This window comes from Amaranthus tricolor, chromosome 10 (assembly GCF_026212465.1).
Source record: "Amaranthus tricolor cultivar Red isolate AtriRed21 chromosome 10, ASM2621246v1, whole genome shotgun sequence".
Classification (NCBI taxonomy): Eukaryota; Viridiplantae; Streptophyta; class Magnoliopsida; order Caryophyllales; family Amaranthaceae; genus Amaranthus; species Amaranthus tricolor.
Window position 1 is genome coordinate 5,557,971 of NC_080056.1, and position 17,933 is coordinate 5,575,903.

The 17,933-nt window shown below is 32.8% G+C and overlaps 2 protein-coding genes across 5 annotated transcripts; both read right to left on the bottom strand.

Moving 5' to 3' along the window:
- Nucleotides 1-457: 457 nt before the first annotated feature.
- Nucleotides 458-7,666, bottom strand: LOC130825311 (uncharacterized). Of its 2 annotated transcripts, none has more exons than XM_057690471.1 (7): nucleotides 5,942-6,997; nucleotides 5,753-5,852; nucleotides 4,317-4,376; nucleotides 2,811-2,928; nucleotides 2,080-2,162; nucleotides 1,803-1,864; nucleotides 458-1,327 (listed from the first exon to the last, which is right to left on the bottom strand). In XM_057690471.1, the coding sequence occupies exons 1-7, from the start codon at nucleotides 5,956-5,958 to the stop codon at nucleotides 1,228-1,230; spliced, it is 540 nt and encodes a 179-aa protein (XP_057546454.1). In that variant the 5' UTR covers nucleotides 5,959-6,997; the 3' UTR covers nucleotides 458-1,227. The 2 variants fall into 2 exon arrangements, with proteins under 2 accessions (XP_057546454.1, XP_057546453.1); XM_057690470.1 differs by lacking the exon at nucleotides 5,942-6,997 and adding an exon at nucleotides 7,003-7,666 and having other exon boundaries at nucleotides 474-1,327.
- A 2,079-nt stretch (nucleotides 7,667-9,745) lies between these two features.
- Nucleotides 9,746-17,246, bottom strand: LOC130825312 (uncharacterized). 3 transcript variants are annotated; one of them, XM_057690472.1, is made up of 11 exons: nucleotides 16,499-17,246; nucleotides 15,741-15,839; nucleotides 14,487-14,590; nucleotides 13,255-14,006; nucleotides 12,905-13,027; nucleotides 12,681-12,769; nucleotides 12,391-12,591; nucleotides 11,603-11,983; nucleotides 11,256-11,339; nucleotides 10,604-10,679; nucleotides 9,746-10,048 (listed from the first exon to the last, which is right to left on the bottom strand). In XM_057690472.1, the coding sequence occupies exons 2-10, from the start codon at nucleotides 15,828-15,830 to the stop codon at nucleotides 10,632-10,634; spliced, it is 1,872 nt and encodes a 623-aa protein (XP_057546455.1). In that variant the 5' UTR covers nucleotides 15,831-15,839; nucleotides 16,499-17,246; the 3' UTR covers nucleotides 9,746-10,048; nucleotides 10,604-10,631. The 3 variants fall into 3 exon arrangements, with proteins under 3 accessions (XP_057546455.1, XP_057546456.1, XP_057546457.1); XM_057690473.1 differs by lacking the exons at nucleotides 9,746-10,048; nucleotides 10,604-10,679 and adding an exon at nucleotides 11,456-11,501 and having other exon boundaries at nucleotides 11,271-11,339; XM_057690474.1 differs by lacking the exons at nucleotides 9,746-10,048; nucleotides 10,604-10,679; nucleotides 11,256-11,339 and having other exon boundaries at nucleotides 11,829-11,983; nucleotides 12,402-12,591.
- Nucleotides 17,247-17,933: the final 687 nt, after the last annotated feature.

Sequence of the window (17,933 nt, forward strand, 5' to 3'; positions counted from 1 at the left end):
CTACAAATTACACAAACTTAGAACAATCATGGGTAACCAGAAATCAAATATCTTACATACAATTTACTCCGAAATCTAAATACTTTAAGGTTTGCATAAGATTAAATGAAAAAACCTGAATATTGAAAGAGATCGAAAATACATAGAAAACTTGCCGTCTGTGGAAACGTTCGACAATGATAAAGAAAAAAATTATCATTTACCCATCTTCTAGTAATCTTGCTCAATCGAAGTAATGCTTTCTAGAGATGATTTGTGTGAGAAACAAACTGTATGTAAATGGAATTGATGGGAGAAAATGGAAACACAATTTGTTGTGGGAGACAATCTTTTTGAAATATCAATATATATATATATATATATATATATATATATATGGGCTAAATAGTCAAATTAATACAAATTAAAAAGAAAATAAAAATGCGGACTTCTTGTTTGATGTCTCTTTGAGAGACAATCTCTCACAAGAGTAGTTGGATTTCTTGTAGTGGTCTGTTTGGCAGCTTAAATATCGTGTCTATCGTATATCATGCCAAGCCATATTGGGAATAGCATCGATATATTCCATGACTTGTTTGACCACTAAAAACTAAAGTCTAATCATGAAAAACCCATCGTGTTGGGATGCCCATGTGTCGTGCCTATCGTACATCTTAGCCAAATCATATTGTATCAAGTCATACCATAAACAATATCGTGATTGTCGTGCCGTGTCGTACCTCAGACAAGCCTCCCTCGCATGCCAGCCCGGCTCACTTCTATCTTTAGAAGTCAGAAAAGGTTCAAGTATAAACATGCTACTACCATACAATCCAACATACTTTTAAGTACATAGAGGTGTATGATAGAATTTCTTCCTATAAAAGAACACATTGAAACACCAAATGATAAAATTACAACATTTTTTGTTTTTTACCAACAAAAAAATACAACATTACAAAAGGTAAAAATTTAACCTAGATAAGCTATTATTTTGATGCTATCTAAACTTACCAGAATATCCAATAGCCACTATAGAGAACTACACAAACTATGTAAATGATGATGAAAATAGTTTAAGAAAATAAATTTAAATTTTTATAAATTTCACATTTGTAGACTTCTAATGAACAGATGAGAACATCTACTTGCTTTGCTAACTTGCTTCCTACTTTCCCATTGGAGTCGGAAGACAATGCTTGTATTATGTTACCGTCTAGTTTAACGAGCTGATTTATAAAGAAACGATCATGACGGAGGGAGGATGGTACTTGCTAGCTCTTCGTTCAACTTCACCGGTAACGGTGGCATCTGTTTCATGATTTCCGGTGTGTCGTGCACGTTGCAACTGAAGTCATTATAGACACAAGTGAGTCGCAAAGATCCGAGATACAAAAATATCAGAAAAATAACTTCCAGTTTTCAGCAAAATCCTAACTTCAGGGGGAAAAGTAGGACAACGGTATATATAGTGAATTTAGTGACATTTATTAGACCCTCTAGCAGCATAATAAACTAAAGCTTTTTGCAATATAGGATATAGTGACATTTCTCATAAATGCCGGTATAGACTAGTAACAATTACATGTCACTAAAAGCCAAATAAAGTGTTACTAAATCACTTTATAGTAGAGCTTAAAATAAAAACTAACAATTATTACATTAAAAGTATAAACCAGTGACATTTTTTTAAATGTCACTAACTCCTATGTCGCAAAAAGTTAATTTTGTTGTAGTCTTGTAGAGCAACTTGATGATAAATGTGGTATATACAGGATCTAGAAATTGCAAAAAACAAGATTATATCGGAGTTGAAGCCTTACTTGTTTAAGACTTTGAAAAGATTGTTACGCGCTTGAACAAAGAGAGCGACATTGTCGTGAATCTGACATAAAAGGGAACAAGGATAATAAGTGAGAGCTTGATGACAAAGCGTATAATTGATGTAATGAGTAATTGAAAAGGATCTTTTAAAATCATAAATGAGGTCAATGAATTTCATCAGTTAGCAAACAAATATAAATTGGATGTCGTGAAGTTATAGACGCAACGCAAGTCATAATTCCCACGAAATACGATTATATGTTAAAATACTATTACCTTATAGGACGAGAAGTTTGTAGATATCTGTTGGAAGTATTGTTTATTTTGCTCAAGTAGCTCCCCAGTAGGACCACCGATTGCTGAAAATAACGGTCAAGAGCACACAATAAGAGAAGGGTATTAACGAACACAAATAGTAACTAAGATTTGAAGATGTATTTTTCTGAAGAGGGGGGAATTTAACCAATCCACGCGAAGCTGCAAGTGTAAGCCATAATCCACATACATGGTTTGTGATAGAAAGATGGTACAAAAAAAGGGGATTCGGGTTGCGGATGTCCCTTATATCGATGGGCCAAAGATTTATAATTCTTTGGTTTCGAATTATAATGGACCATATCTTACTAAAATGTGTACACTTCTTTTTTATGTGAAGTTGCAAGTGATAGTCAATCGGAAACAGTCTCTTTGTTATCACTTACTAGGGTAAGGTTGTGTACATCCAACTCCTATAAACTAGGTTAGGTAGGAGTCGGTTAATGGCAATGGAGTTATGTAATGTATTTCGGTTGACTTATCTGCATAGTTTTCCTTTTTCCATGTGGGTAACACTTATATAAGAAGTAAAGGTAAAATATCTCTTTAGTCAATGCTATGCCATTAAAGCGATATAGCTTATCATATTGCATGTATGTTGTCGTTTAAAATGATGAATAGCCCTTATTTTCAGCATCCTATATGTATTTATCAATAAACACCGGGATGTAAAGGCATAAAATAAAAACTACCTTTGTAAGAGATACCATCTTCGTCATCTAATGGAACGGAAGGCGCAGGATAAGGATGACCACCAGGCCTTGATACATGCAACTGAGACGACTTTGATGAAGATTCAGTGACTTTTTCCTGGACAAAAAGAAATATGCATCCATTTAACATAAGATATGAACAGGCTGACACAAAATAGGATGTACAAAACATAAGAGCTGGATTGGGGATTAAAATGTTCGGGATTAACAAACTTCAATCTTCTCGACATACTAGCGAACAAGGCGTTTGATGAGAACTTGGAGAAGATAAAGCAAACAAGCAAGCCAGAAAATAACCCATATGATTTCGAGTGGGAAATCGAAAGGGTAAAAACCATCATTGCATAGCAAAAAAAAAATACATACCGTGAAGTTGCAAGCTCTACCATAAACCTAGACACAAAAGAGTTTCATTACCAAGGAAAAACTAATTGTACTACTTTCAGACGTTGCAACAAATCAGAACAAGCAAAAGATGGTGATTGAACGACACCAGCTCAAGAAAAGCAACAAGAGCAGAGTTAGACTCGAGCGAAAAAATATTTTGTTGATTAAAAAAAGAATGAAAGGCTAAAGAAAATTACAACCATATTTTTTCCATCTCTCAGACACACACACATAACTCTCATGCAATATAAAAGAAAATGGGGAGAAACCAATTAACAAAAAGAAGGCGAAACTATTCTTCACTTATCTAATCCATTGTCCGGTAACGAAGGAAATTATTTCCGTAAGAACACGTAAAAATCAACATCTTGGAAAAGAAGAGTTCAGAAAAAGAAATTTGACTGATCAATATCATTCATTATGCCAAAAAAAGGTAGACAACAAGACTTTGATTATAAGTAATGTAAATATGCGTCAAAACAAGGCATCAAAGAAAAAGGAATTCTATCATGATCAAGGAAAGCAGGTCTACAAATGGACACATGATTCTTAAATTATTATATCAAGTCGAACAATATTTAACGGTTAGGAAGCACAAATAAGTCGTATCAAAGCCTCAGAATAAACCAACATAAATCTAGTATCAGTCCCAACTAAAGTGAGGTAAAATTGACACAACCTCATGCTGAAATTGCAACGGCAATGACACTGTATCCAACAAGAACTCCCAAAACCCCTTGGGAAAAATTATTTGGGACATAATAATTCCTTCGGTACGAGAGGGGTGCGATCAAAAAGTTTCTAGATTGCGGTGCTTCTATCGAAACATTCAGAATTCAATTTTAATATACAACCTAAACAAATGAATGTGGCCAACAAAACATATTCAAAGCTAAGTATTTCAATAAGAGACAATGAAGACTCAACAAAAGCAGTCATTGACAACTAGATGAAATCCTCAAAATAAAAGGACTTTTCCCAAGAGACAACTAGATGAGATCGTGTTTATGAGCATGAAATAGGCAATACTCCGATCATTTATTGACTACAACAGTGTCTACATACAACAACCGATGAAGTCTGAGTGGTCAAACATACCCTTTTATCTTTGCTCTTCCTAGAGTGATCTTCCTTTCTTCTCTTGCTGATCTCCTTTTTCTGGACAATGAATTAAAAAGGTCAACTCAACAGATAAAATGTACATAACCTTGATAGGAGGTTTGTGCGGATGCAACTTTAATTGCATGATATTGAGTGCTTAATAAGTAGAATATCACCCCCCCCCCCTCTTTTCTCATTTAAGGTAGCTGGAAACCGATTCACTCCCAGCGGCGATTCAACCGGCGAACGAACCTCGGTTCGGGCTCAGTAAACCGAATTGTGATTTGTTGGTAAAACCACCGAATCATGTGACACGGGTGAGAATTTCATTTTTTAGGTTGAGGTTAAATGATGTTCTTCAATGGTATTAGTCGAACAATCAAAAGCTTGCTTCTTCAACAATATTTGTGAGATCATCATCATAAACAAGCATCCTTATTTGCAACTAGAAAGAAATTTATTTATTTTTAGCATCACATGCAATCTAAAAACAAGGATTATGACTACAACAAGAATTATTATTAAAAAATCCGAAGCTATAAAGGAGCATTTGTCTATAAGGAATCAAATTTTGAAAGAATCAAAAAGTTTAGTAGACTCAACCATTTAATTCAACGCTTAATTATTGACAATTTACGATACACAAAAAGGGAGATGTTGATGCTAATCACTGCCAAAATTAATAAAAAAAAAACTTCAATAAACCAAAAAAGGCCTGGAAACCAACCAGCTAGTTTTCATTTACATGTCTAATGTGTTGATGAATAGATGGTAAGGCAAAAACATATAATCAAACCAAACCCTGTTTAAAAGTTAACGACACGGGGTTCGCAGCAGTTTAATTAAACCAAATTTTAAAAAATCCAAATAGTTAAAAAATAAAAGGTGAAATTACATGTAAAACAAGAGACAATTAGCAACAAGACGATGTTATCCACTAGAAATGATGATAATTAGTTCCATATCAAGATTCATCATGTTCTGAATACAAACATGTTAAAAATAATGCAGCTCGTCAATACTTAACATCCATTGTATTCAGCTAAAGTTCCTAAAAGACGACTAACGCATTATCCAATAGGTCAAATGAAAACCTTGGTATATCATATAATCGAAGATTCGAAGCTTTTCATAATAGCTCTTTGGAATGTGTTGACTCCCACAAGTATAACGATAGAAAAAAAATCTGCTATCAAGATTCGACAGTTAAACACGGGAAAGATAAGGGTATTAACTGAAAATGATATCCTTCTTCCAATTCTAATAGATTTCCAGAAAATTCAGAAAACGGTCATTCTACCTTAAGCTACTGAAAGCTTTTCGAACATCAAGAGTTGAAAACTATTACCAGGTACATAAAAAGCTCGGCAATAAATAAAATAAATATCAAGCCTCATTTAAAAACGATTTAACATAAGAGACAAGGAGCTTACGTTCATCCATCTAGCACGTAGAGCCACATCACGTACCGTCTTACTTGGCAATTCCATAGCAATCTTGGCGTAGCGAAGTATGCTTGATACTGATCCATATCTACATGCATAAAGCAAAAGATAAATATGTAGAAGCCCTGTAATGAAGCATATTTTGAGTAAAAAGCAAACCCGAACACCTAAATTTACCTTGAAAGAACGTACATAAATTTTCTTCCCCCTCCACCTCAAGAACAATGAAAAATAATGGACAAATAAAATTGTCATTCTTCTTCCATAAAAGCATTTCCATGCATAGAAGAAATTACTTTGAGATTTAGCAAAGAGAAGAAAACAACTTAACATCATTTATCGAAGATGACGACAGCTTCCCAATTCCCGATTCCTCGTACAAAATCAGAAAATCGACTAGTAAAGTACAATCACCCGCTCTCATTTTCATCATATTTAGGTCCAATAAACTTGTAACTTGCAGCCACTCAATTTACAATAACACAATTCTAACATACTAAGTTATAAAACCAAAAACAATATTCCATTACCCCAATGACATTAAGTAGAGGCACCGACGCAGGGTGTTTGGAAGGGTCGAATATACACAACCTTACCTTGTTAGTGATAACAAAGAGATTGCTTCAAATCGACCCTTGGTAACAAACATAAATAAAATATTCTAACAGATTCCTGACGCAACTTTGAATCTAAACACTAAATCTGATAACCAAATTCCAAAAAGACAATATCAGGAGCAGTATACATGAAATCAAATGCTAGTTACAATATCTACACAGTAACATAGACTATTTATCTACTATTAAACTTGCAACTCAAGTCTCAAAACATGATAATAAGCATAATTAAGGAGCCAATTCTTTAATATAATCCAAATATTATGCCCTTTTTATCAACATTGCAATAGAAATATGTTGTTCATTAGTGGCATCTAAATTCAAAACTCAAAAGGACACCCTTAAAGAAAAGAACCGACAAATAAAATCTCAACCCAAATCCGAATCAATATCAAAAACATTAAAAAAATTCAATAAATGAAAACCCCACCAAGAATTCACGAGTAAAAGAATCTAAGTGGCAACAAAATTCCCAATTCCATTCAGAATCTTTACCAAAAACACACTAAAAACTAAGCACCAAATGCAAGATATAAACTTTCAAAGATTCTCACACTCAATTCAAAAACAAGAAGGATAATTCAACCAAGTTAATTAAAAAAAGGGAAAAAAAAAACTAACTTTGTGAGCCCATTTTCCAAAATTGATTGCTCCTCAGCAGTCCAATCAGTAGCAATACCAGGATTATGTTTCATGGCGGAAGCAGTAGCCGAATTATCATTACCCTGACCTGAATTACCATTACTAGTAGAAGCAGCAGCACCTCCATTTAAGGAGGATTGTTCTTGGTGTTGGTTCCCAGATGGATTTGCACTTGCTGCCATTAAATATCTGTTTTTAACAAATACCCACCTCAAAAAACCTCAAAATTTAACCTTTTTCTCTGGTAAAACAAGATTTCCCGCCATAAAATCCAATACCCAGATGAGATAAATGTCAATTGAATATAAAACAGATGAATTCCTGAAACGGGATTTCGTAAATCCAATTAAAATTGGTGGGTTTGAAGCAAGATGAAGCTAAAGAAGGGAGAAAAGAGAAGATGGAGAAGGAATTCAAAAGGTTATAGAGGTAGAAAGAGGGATTGTACGGAAGGGAGAAAGGAAGAATGGGTTAAAGAGGTGAGATACTTGAAAAACTATGAAAATTTTCATTTGGGATTTGTTATAAAAATTATGATTAAAAAGGGGTTTAATGAGAACACATGTTGGAGTGATTTGGTAGGAATCAAACCTAGATTAAAAAAGATTCTTTTGTTTTTAACTAGAATTATTTATGATTTTTTTATTTTTTTTATTTTGGTGTACCCCAAATGATGGGTGGTGGAAACTACTTGATTTTTGCAATTTGGTGGGTGGATTTGATCATGGGTCTATATTGGACCCAACCCATATGAAAATATAGTAGTTCATTGTGTTTTGGTAAAATATCAAAACTGGACATATTTTATTTTGTACATAAATGTTTTGATTTGCTATTTTATTTATTACCATATCTCTTGAGAAAAAAAAAGGGGAAATCAAGTATGATAGTAATCTTATACAAAGATAGAAAGAATAAAAAAATCATTTTTGAGAATTCCTATCATGTTTTTAGAATATTTTTTGATTTTAAGTAAAACTAGTTTAATTGGCATCTGCTTTGCAAATAATAAGTGACAAATTTTAGTATGTTTGCACTTTGCAATATGATTTGTGAAGTATTTAAATAAATTAGAAGTTTGTTACAAAATGATGTAGCGTAATTAATACAAATATAAAGTATTAAGTTTATAACATTAGTTTCAGATATCGTGTGAGAGACCGCGCTTTCGGTGAGATAATGTAAAACAAAGATCTTACATTTTCATAATATATATTAGATGGGCTATTAAACCCATATATAAGGTGCATGGTAACATTATCTTAGACAATAATTTTTGAGGTAGTTCATTGCATTTGTCGTAGAATTTGACATATTTTATTTTGTACATAAATATTTTGATTTGATATTTGATATTTTATTTCAGTTATTCTTGTGAAAGACCGTCTCTTAAAGAGATAACTTTCCAATAAAAAGTCTACATTCTATTCTTTTTTCTCTTTAATTTGTATTAATTGGGCTATTTAGCCCATATATCTAATGTGTCTCTTGAAGAGACCGTCTCTCACAATAATTTGTGTTAAGTATAGCAAACTAGTCTATTTGTTGTATGCTTTGAACATGAATAGGAGTTAAAAATTATAATCTTGTATATATGCGGTATGAATTGGAGAAGTATTTAAATGAGTAGTAGGTTAATTTCAAAGAGATTGGTGAATAATTAATACAAAATATTAATGAAAAAATAACAACAATAAAATTAAATTAAAATAAAATATACTCGATTAAAAGATGGTAACATGGTTAATACAATGATTTAGGTTTTGTTTTGTGCTCAATTTTGAAATCATTCACAACTTAATCTTCAATGATCTTAGATTTTGTTGATACGAAAAGGGTATGAATTTCCCAAACACTACTCTGGTAAATTCAAAATCACCTACTAAGTGTTAAAAAACACTCTTAAATTCGACCTTATTCGCTCTTTTTGTATTTGACAATAAAAAAATAATATTTAAATTTTTGATGCTTTAGCTTTTGGTTGAGTTGATTTTCAAAATGATATCGAAGTCCGACTTGTTGTTGAGTGTTTATGATCTGTTAGACCGTAATAATTCGTCACATAATCTCACCGTGGCCCACTCGTGTGAACATTGGACATCCGTGGGCTCGGGCCCACAAACTCACAAGTCAAGAACGTTCAATTACACATACACTTGGTGAGGTTTATTGTTTTCCAAAATCATATGAATGTAGGAGGATTAGACCACCATAATATATACAAATTCACAATTCACTATTTTATCAATGTGAAATCTTATCTCAAATGTAAAGTTTTTTCAACATAATTAAACATTTAATCTTACCAGAAAGGGAATATTAAAGTGTCATTATTATGCATATGTAAATAATAATAGAGACATTAACACTTACAAGTATTTTGAAAAACTCCATCACTTTTTATAGCGATAACGAATTAAATTATACTACTATTTAGTAGTAGAGATCCTAAAGAAAGAGTAATTCAAAACATAAATATCCTACCAGCTAAATGACATAATATTGCCTAATTCTAATAACTCTATCCTAAATAAAATACTATGACAAAAACAATAATAACAAAAGATAATATTTGGCCTATAATGTTATTTTAACTTTTAGGTAAAAAATTATAGTCCAAATAGTGAACAAACTTAAATGACTGCTAACTACAAATGACTAAAATTTTATATTCTAACGTCTATTTGAAGAAAGATCTTGATGCGTATAATGTTATTTTGACTTCTATATAAAAAATTATTGCCCAAATAGTCGAAAAATTTTAAATAACTGCTAATTTTAAATGATTATAACCTTATACTCAAACATCTATTTGAAGAAAGGTCCTATTATAATGTTATATTGACTTCTATATAAAATATTATAGCCCAAACAGTGGATAAACGTAAGATTTTGCCTCAAAAATATTGCATGTATGCTCGGTGCCGGCTTGTGAAGCTTTGTCTTGTGGCTCTTAATTCCTAACCTAAACTAATTGCAATTGATCCATCTCATACACCTTCAGAGACTTCATCTTCAATTTCAGCTGTCACAAGATTCAGAAAAATTAGTATAAAATCAAGCCATCAATTGAAAAAGGGGCATATATATATGAATGAACATACAATATCACTCATCCACACAACAATAGAATAGACATTAGAAACCCTAATGCATTTTCATATTCAATTATTACGGTCAACATTAACCTCATAGACAGCGGCGAAACTTGCGTCGAAAATTAAGAAGCGCAAAAATTTAGATTCCGGACTTTAAAGTTGGGTTAAAAATTTGTGACCTCTTAGTTGTAAAAATATGTATTTTACCTCTAATCCGATCATTATACATATTTACAATATTCGGGAAAAAACGTCGGGGGAAGCCCCCACCTGCCGCAACCATGTTTCGCCATTGCCCATAAATGTAAAACCTTAGAAATGCCGGTGGAAGGAAGGATCATTGTGCTCCATTTATTTTTACATTAATACGTTGAACGCGGAGAATAAACCGTCTTGGAGAAAAAGGGTGAGCAAAAAAAAACTGAAGCAAGAGTGTTTATAAGATCACAACAATATAACTCAAAATAGCATGAAGGAATCACCTTTCCTAGATGTTTTCTGATCACCAAGTCAATTTGAAGGATTATTCAGAGGTAATGGATCATTGTAACTTATCATCTGTTTAAGAGGAAAACTGGATATTAGATAAAATTTTAAGGAAAAATTATCAAAAAAAATTCAATCTTTTAATAATCTGTGGATTATCCCACCTTTGGACTATTATCTAGTAATAATTAACCGTTGCTATGTATTGGTTCCCAGCATACCCAATGATCTAAACCACTACAGGTCCACCCCGTATAAACCACCACAGCCCCACCCCTCCTCTCCCACACCGGGTATGATAGGAGTGAATACATAGTACATACTAAAAGTAAGATTATTAGAAAAATTAATAAGTGGGATTATTCATAGCAGATATGTTAAATGTTTGATTATTTTTGACAATTTTCCAAATAATAATAAAGCAACCAAAAATTGTGACGCACAAGTGTCACAACGGGCATAAGTTAGTCGCAATATAAGTTTTTCGTCGAATGCAAATATGAGTATGATAATCGCGTAGTCTAAAATATTAAAATTAACAGTATACCAACTTACTAAGCTTATAAGGCAGTTCTGGACAACAGAAAATAGTTAAAAACAATAATCAGAAACATACAAGCAAGAAAAACTAACAGAATATAGAGGCACCTTGTAGAAATATTTATTCCGGAGCTTGACCGCTGTCCTTATGCATCTTTTGACTCTAATTTTCAGTACATTGCCATTGAACATCTGCCCAAAAAAGGGTAGCCTTGAATTTAAACAGTTTTAATTTTCGGGAAAAACCACAAAATTTGCTGCTACAAATGTTAAAAGATTATCCGCGATTCAATTTTATAGCACCATACTCGGCTTTTTGAGGATCAATTTTCAGTGCAAAAGTAGGAAAACCCCCTGTAGATTTTCACTCGTAGAGTTAAGAGTTCACACGAAAGACGCGTAAAGTAATGAGCATGATCTTAAAAACACAAAGCAAAAGAGGCAAGATCAATCACCTTGATCAAATCATTCATTGAATGGGTTTCTTCGATGATCTTGTGACGATTTAAGATCATAATTGCTGCCACACAAAACACGGGTAGATCATCTTCCTTGTTCCTTATTGCGGAGAACTCCGTGCGTGCACGTGTGCAAGACCAAAAGGCCCATATTAAACCACAAAATGAATGATTAGACGTTAATGAATTCATCACAGCCTCGTCAGAGCCGGCATGTTGAATATTAGCCTTTTTTGCTTGTGAGCCACCCTTTGAGGTGATCTCATCTGCCTCCTTTTCAATACTCAAAGCATCCGGTAGTTGCAATACCAATGGTCGAAGACAATTTTGTGCCCAACAGCAAGCAAACGATTCGTCATAATCAGCAGCCCAGATCATCTGCATTGGTCGTCATGACAAGGAGATATTCACAAGAAAAATAACATCATGTATAAAACAATTTCGTAACATAAAACATCACAAATTTAACATAAAATCTCTTGGAAGTTCTCAACATCATGTATAAAACAATTTCGTACAAGATTGTTAGGTCGTGACAATTCGTCACATAATCACCCCATGGGCCAACTTGTGTGGACACACCCACGGGTAATAAGTGTAGACTAGCATATAATACTTGATGAGTTTCACTCTTTTCCAAAACCATATGGTATTAGGAAGATTACTCACCAATATTATATGCAAGTCCACAACCCAATATTTTAGCTATGTGGGATCTTCATCACATGTGAAATATTTCCAACACAGATAGGGTGATAGAATCATAGAATTTTAAGAAATCAAACCTCCCACATACAAAGGGCTTCGGGAAATGATAACTCTCTGCGAAAAAGCACCAATAGCATCTGGAAGGCAAAGTGAAGGCTTTCAGCACCAATCTGAGATAAATGTGAAAACATTTCTCGATCGGTTAACCTTAATATATGCCACAATGATTGCAACTGCTTCATTACTCCAGTTTGTCTTTCCATCCGAAAATTTTCTCGCTGAGGTGCAGTTATACAGTTAACCCAAGTTAGGCAAACAACATGCCAATAGTTAATCTAAAATAGATAGCAAAGACTAGAAGCCAAACCGTTCGGCGAAGAAGCATCTCAAAGCACCAAAACGCATCGGCGTCATTCTCAAAAAGAACAACAAATGGAGATAGCAGATCACTCATTCCTGAATCATAAGAAACATCAGATAATCAAACTTTTTGTCTGAAGTAAATATGGCCACAAAAAAGATTTGTCATTTCTTAACATACGTAGAATTATTAAGAATCGTCAAAATACTAATAAAAAGAAAGCTCATGACCTTGGCAGTATCCCGTCTCAGGATCGACCCATGCGTAAACTGCAAGAATATCTGACATCCTAGCCAAATTTTTCGGATCTTCATAGAACTCAAGATGACGATCAGTTCTAACCACATCGACCACTGACAACAAACATTCTCCAACAATTAAATAAAGAAAGAAGAAAGAGCACATCATTAGTCATAGTCATAGTCATAGTCAACAACTATCCAGCACAAACAGGGTCCTGGGAGAGAAGAGGATAGCAAACAAATCATATCCGTGCCCCCTCCAAGGAGAGGGCATGGAGAAATGCGCGCACTTAATCTATCTTCAAAGTCCAGAACAAGACCATAGATTTTTCCATTACCTATTCGGTGCAGAGTCCAGAACCATTCCAATACTTTATCTTCACTACTTTCACCCCCTAAATGGTGGCTCGAGTACAGCTTGGTTCGTTCTGCCACATCACATCTTCTCAATTTGTTCAAAACATTATTTCTATACATCGGGAAATCTTGTTGTAACACTTGCTCCTGAGGTCCGTCACAGCTTCCATCCGCTACCTTAATTTCAGAACTAATTGAATGTCTAAGAGTCTCAGATCGTGAACCATTTGATAAAATATTTAATTCATTACTATTATCAAAATGAAAACTACGCGTTCTCTCGTAGCTAACTCTGAATTTCCATTTCGTAGAACGTCCATCATCTTGAGATTCGTTTGCTTCATCACTTTCTTCACTCTTCTCAAACAAATTGGTGACAGGTAAGGCGGATTCAACAAAAAATTGAGATTCGTGTGCTTGCCCTCTCGGTATCAAGGAACCACTGTTGAGTTTCTCAGGGCCCGGCACATCATCACTATAAGAATCGCTAGAACTTTCCCTTTGTGTATATGTTGTATCTGTACATTTATTATTCCTATTATAGTAATCGTCAAATTTGTTACTACTATCTCGAAAATCTTTTTTCTCTTCAGACTTGGCTTCTCTGTTCATATCATCTTTAGAATACGCATTCACATCCATAATTTTTGAACCAATTACATAAGCAAGTGAACCCGTTCCTACGCTTGAATACATCCTTTGACATTGTATCGTGAGTTCCTCATATCGTTCCCTGCATGTAAGATGAAACCCAAGCAAGCTAAACTTAATATTCCCTGCCATATAAGGAACCGAAAGTAATCAAAATAATCTTCTTAATGATTTCTAAATTACAGAGAATTTTCCAAAGAGAACAATAATTTTTCTATTAATGTACATCTCAGATCATCGTCATGAGATGTTAACGTCGATACTCAATATTCCTATCAGGGCCTGCAGCTTCAATTTACAGTATTTTTGTAGATTATAACTTACCACATACTTTATAAAATTTCTATATCATAAGCATAACTAGTTAATAATTAAAAATCCCCAGAGACACGCGCATGCCTGTGCCCACACAAACTTATGAGATTATGTTAAGGAAATCAAATTATAAATGTGAAATCAGAGATATAATGTAATGTATAAATAAAACAATGCTCTTTCACAGAATAAGAAAGTAATAGAAGGAAAAATGAACAAAAACCAGTAGAGGTAAAGAGGCATGAACCTTCTGGCTGCTCTCAGCACTTCACGGTTTTCTCTTGTACTGCTCAAAGTATAACAACCTAGAAGAAATTCCCATACTTCTGGCCTTATAGACGGATCTACACCCTAGAATGAAGCAAATAAGATTAGACAAATTTTAGGGAACTTAAAAAAAGGCAGCCTGGTGCAAAAAGCGTTTCCGTGGAAACAAAACTTCAATAATATAATATGATAAAAACTAAACAAATGCGAATGAGACCAGGTATGAAAACCTCTCTTTGAGAAGTTTGCACACAAGACTTGACAGTATAAGTGCCATTAAAGACAAAAAGTGCATAAAAGAGCATAACTTTAAAAGTAGAAACATATAAACAACATGTGGCTTTGTCATCATAGAGATAGTAGCATACTTCCTCTGATTTCGAAAAGTTTCAAGTTTCGACGTTTGATTGATAAAGCTCTCGCATAAATTGGCCAAACATTGCAAGCTTTCAAGACTAGAGGAAGTATATTGGTGCTTCTACAATAAAAAGTACCAAATGAGATCTTGAAAAATGTGGTAATGGTCGCGATCGCAGTAACGAAACGGTGATGTGGTAACGAAAGTGATGCAGTTATCGTAACACCTAAATATCGGTCAAATCATAAGATATTCCTTGATACGGTCCAAAAAGTGGTTTTTTTACTCCTTTACAACGCGAAAAGTATCTGTTCGTTTGTATTGAAAACCTTTACAAAGCGGCTGATGCCATGCAATGTGGCCGTGTTTTTACACTATATCGGAGCGTTGGATACTCTTGCATGAAATTTTTTTAAAAGCTTCAAACCTTCTATTTTGCATTTCAACTTAGATTGAAAAGAATAATGAATGTGCCTCACTAAGACAATCCAATCTTAAGTGTCAAAATATATATTAAAATTAATTTAAATGACTACAAATTGTATTATCAAAACAACCTTCCTAATTTATTTCCACTTCCTTCTTTTTAGTCCTTAAATTCTCTCAAGTTCATAAAATAAATGCCAAAATTGTTATAACTTTAGTCCCTCCTAAATTTTCCAGAACTCAAGTAATAGTAAGGGCATAGTTGAACATAGATAATAATCACACAATGTAATCATACATTAATATGTCCATTAACAGATGAGACTTCACATAAAGAGCAAATAAATCTGAACATTAAATACAAATGATGCATAATTAAGGCAACAAACTTAAAATAAAATGTAACACCCTACTTAAAAAGTAAAAATCTCAAGTTGTAATAAAACTCACCCCTAAAATAATCGATTTCAAAGCTTTCTGAAAACCCAAAACTTTCCCGTCATCATCAAACATTGCCCGCCACTTTTTTGGCTTAAGCATTTTATTTGCCTGCAATAGTAGAAAAAACCGATTAATTAAACATCGTCATACTACAGTTCTAAGAATGTTATTGAAAAAACACAAATCAACATAGCAAAGTAGCAAGTAGCATATCTATGAATACTCCTTTTAAAAGAAAAACATATACTCGCTTCGTCCCAAAGCATATTCCATCTTCTTAAATGAACTATTTCTTTTATTTGTTCAACTTTCTATTTATGGATTAGGTCTATCAGCAATGTAAACATATCAAATCTGTACTTTTATCAATACATCATACATGAACATGACCGTCCCAAAGCTATAATCCACCTTCTTGAATGAACTATTCCTTTACTTGTTCTTTCTTTTTATAGATTAGGTTTATCGGCAATGTAAACATATCAAATTTATACTTTTATCAATACATGAACGTGACCCCACATGAATCCAATATCTTTATTTATTTATTTATTTATTTATTTATTCTTTTACCAATATCTAAACTATACTACAAGGACTCTCACATAAATCTAATTTCAGAACATTCAATAGCAAAAGAATCACATGATAATACAACATTTAATAAGATTCACAAGTTAGAAGTTAGAACAATATATTCAAAATCATAAACATTATATTTACGCAAGTAATAAATGAAAAGTTCTGAATTAACTACTCTTTAAAACCTTGACTGGAGATTGATGAAGATTTGAACCTGATTTTCCACAATTCCAATTCTTGCCACCACCTACAAATTAACAAGATCACTTATTTTTTTTATTCATGATAGACCAGAGAATCGCTACAGACAAGAGAATCACTACAGACAAAGACAAGGAGCAGAGGAATCAATTCTTATGACATTATGACAAGGGTAAAAATATAACCCTAAATTGACAATTCATAGCCATCTTTACAAAACAACCAAAATCGATCATATGAAACAAAATAATCAAAACAAAAAGTTGAAACACATGCATTTGATCATATAACTTAAAACCCATATGAAAAACATAAAACCCACCAAAATTATCATAAAAAATTCATCTGTTTGACATCAGAAAATCATCTGCTCTATAATCTTTATAAAAATAACGTATAATTAAATAATTGAATAATAAAACCTTCTTAGTTTATGAAATTAAAGTGAAGGGTCTCACTAATCACACTTTTTATCTGCTATGATATGATATGATGAGGGTTTAATGAAATTAAAATTAGGGTTTTAGACAGTCAACATTAACAGTTAGATTAATCATCAACTCTAATTAATCACACCGAAAACAAATAATAAAATTTATTCGGAGCTTTCTCTCTCTTTTTTCTCTCTCTTGACTCATTATTATTTTTTTATTTAATATTTTTAACCTTAATTTGTTTAATTCTCACTTTACATAACAGAGAGATATATTTCCTTCCTATCGTCTACGTAGAATTATATTTTTTATTAATTTTATTCGTAGCAAACCGCTATCTTGTAAATAGGTGGAATTAAAAATTTTAAAAAATAAACTACTTTACAATCCATCATGCATCGTCACTACCAACTGCGCTCACACGCTCTTAATCCTATTGTGATGCCTTTTCTTTTCAAAAAATCATTTGGCCCATATCATTTCAGAGAAGATGGAAGTTATCAATTTTTTTTTTCATTAAAAATTTTTAAATAAAGTAAACCTCCATTTCATATCGCGATTTATTCTTAGATTTTTTTTTTGTTTTTCTTAAAATTATAATTTGGGTTAAACTGTCATTTTAGATAGCGGTTTACGAAAAAAAATAATACTAAACTATCATTTAAAATAGCTGTTTGATCTAAAAAAATAAAAATATATATATTCAGTGTACCGTATCATGAGAAAAAGTTTCCAATGGATGCAAAGTGGAAAATATGTTTTAAGAATGGGAATGAAAAAAGAAAAAGGAATTCATTAATATTTACATCAGTATATAGTATCCTACTAGCTGAAATGGCAATGGAAGAGGAAAATAATTCTTGTAGTTTAAGAATTGCAATGGATTGGATAACAAAAGTCCAAAAAAATCACGGTGGAACAAAAGGAAATTAATTTTTTCTGGATATCATACACACCCATATAATTAGTTTATTTTTCTAATTAA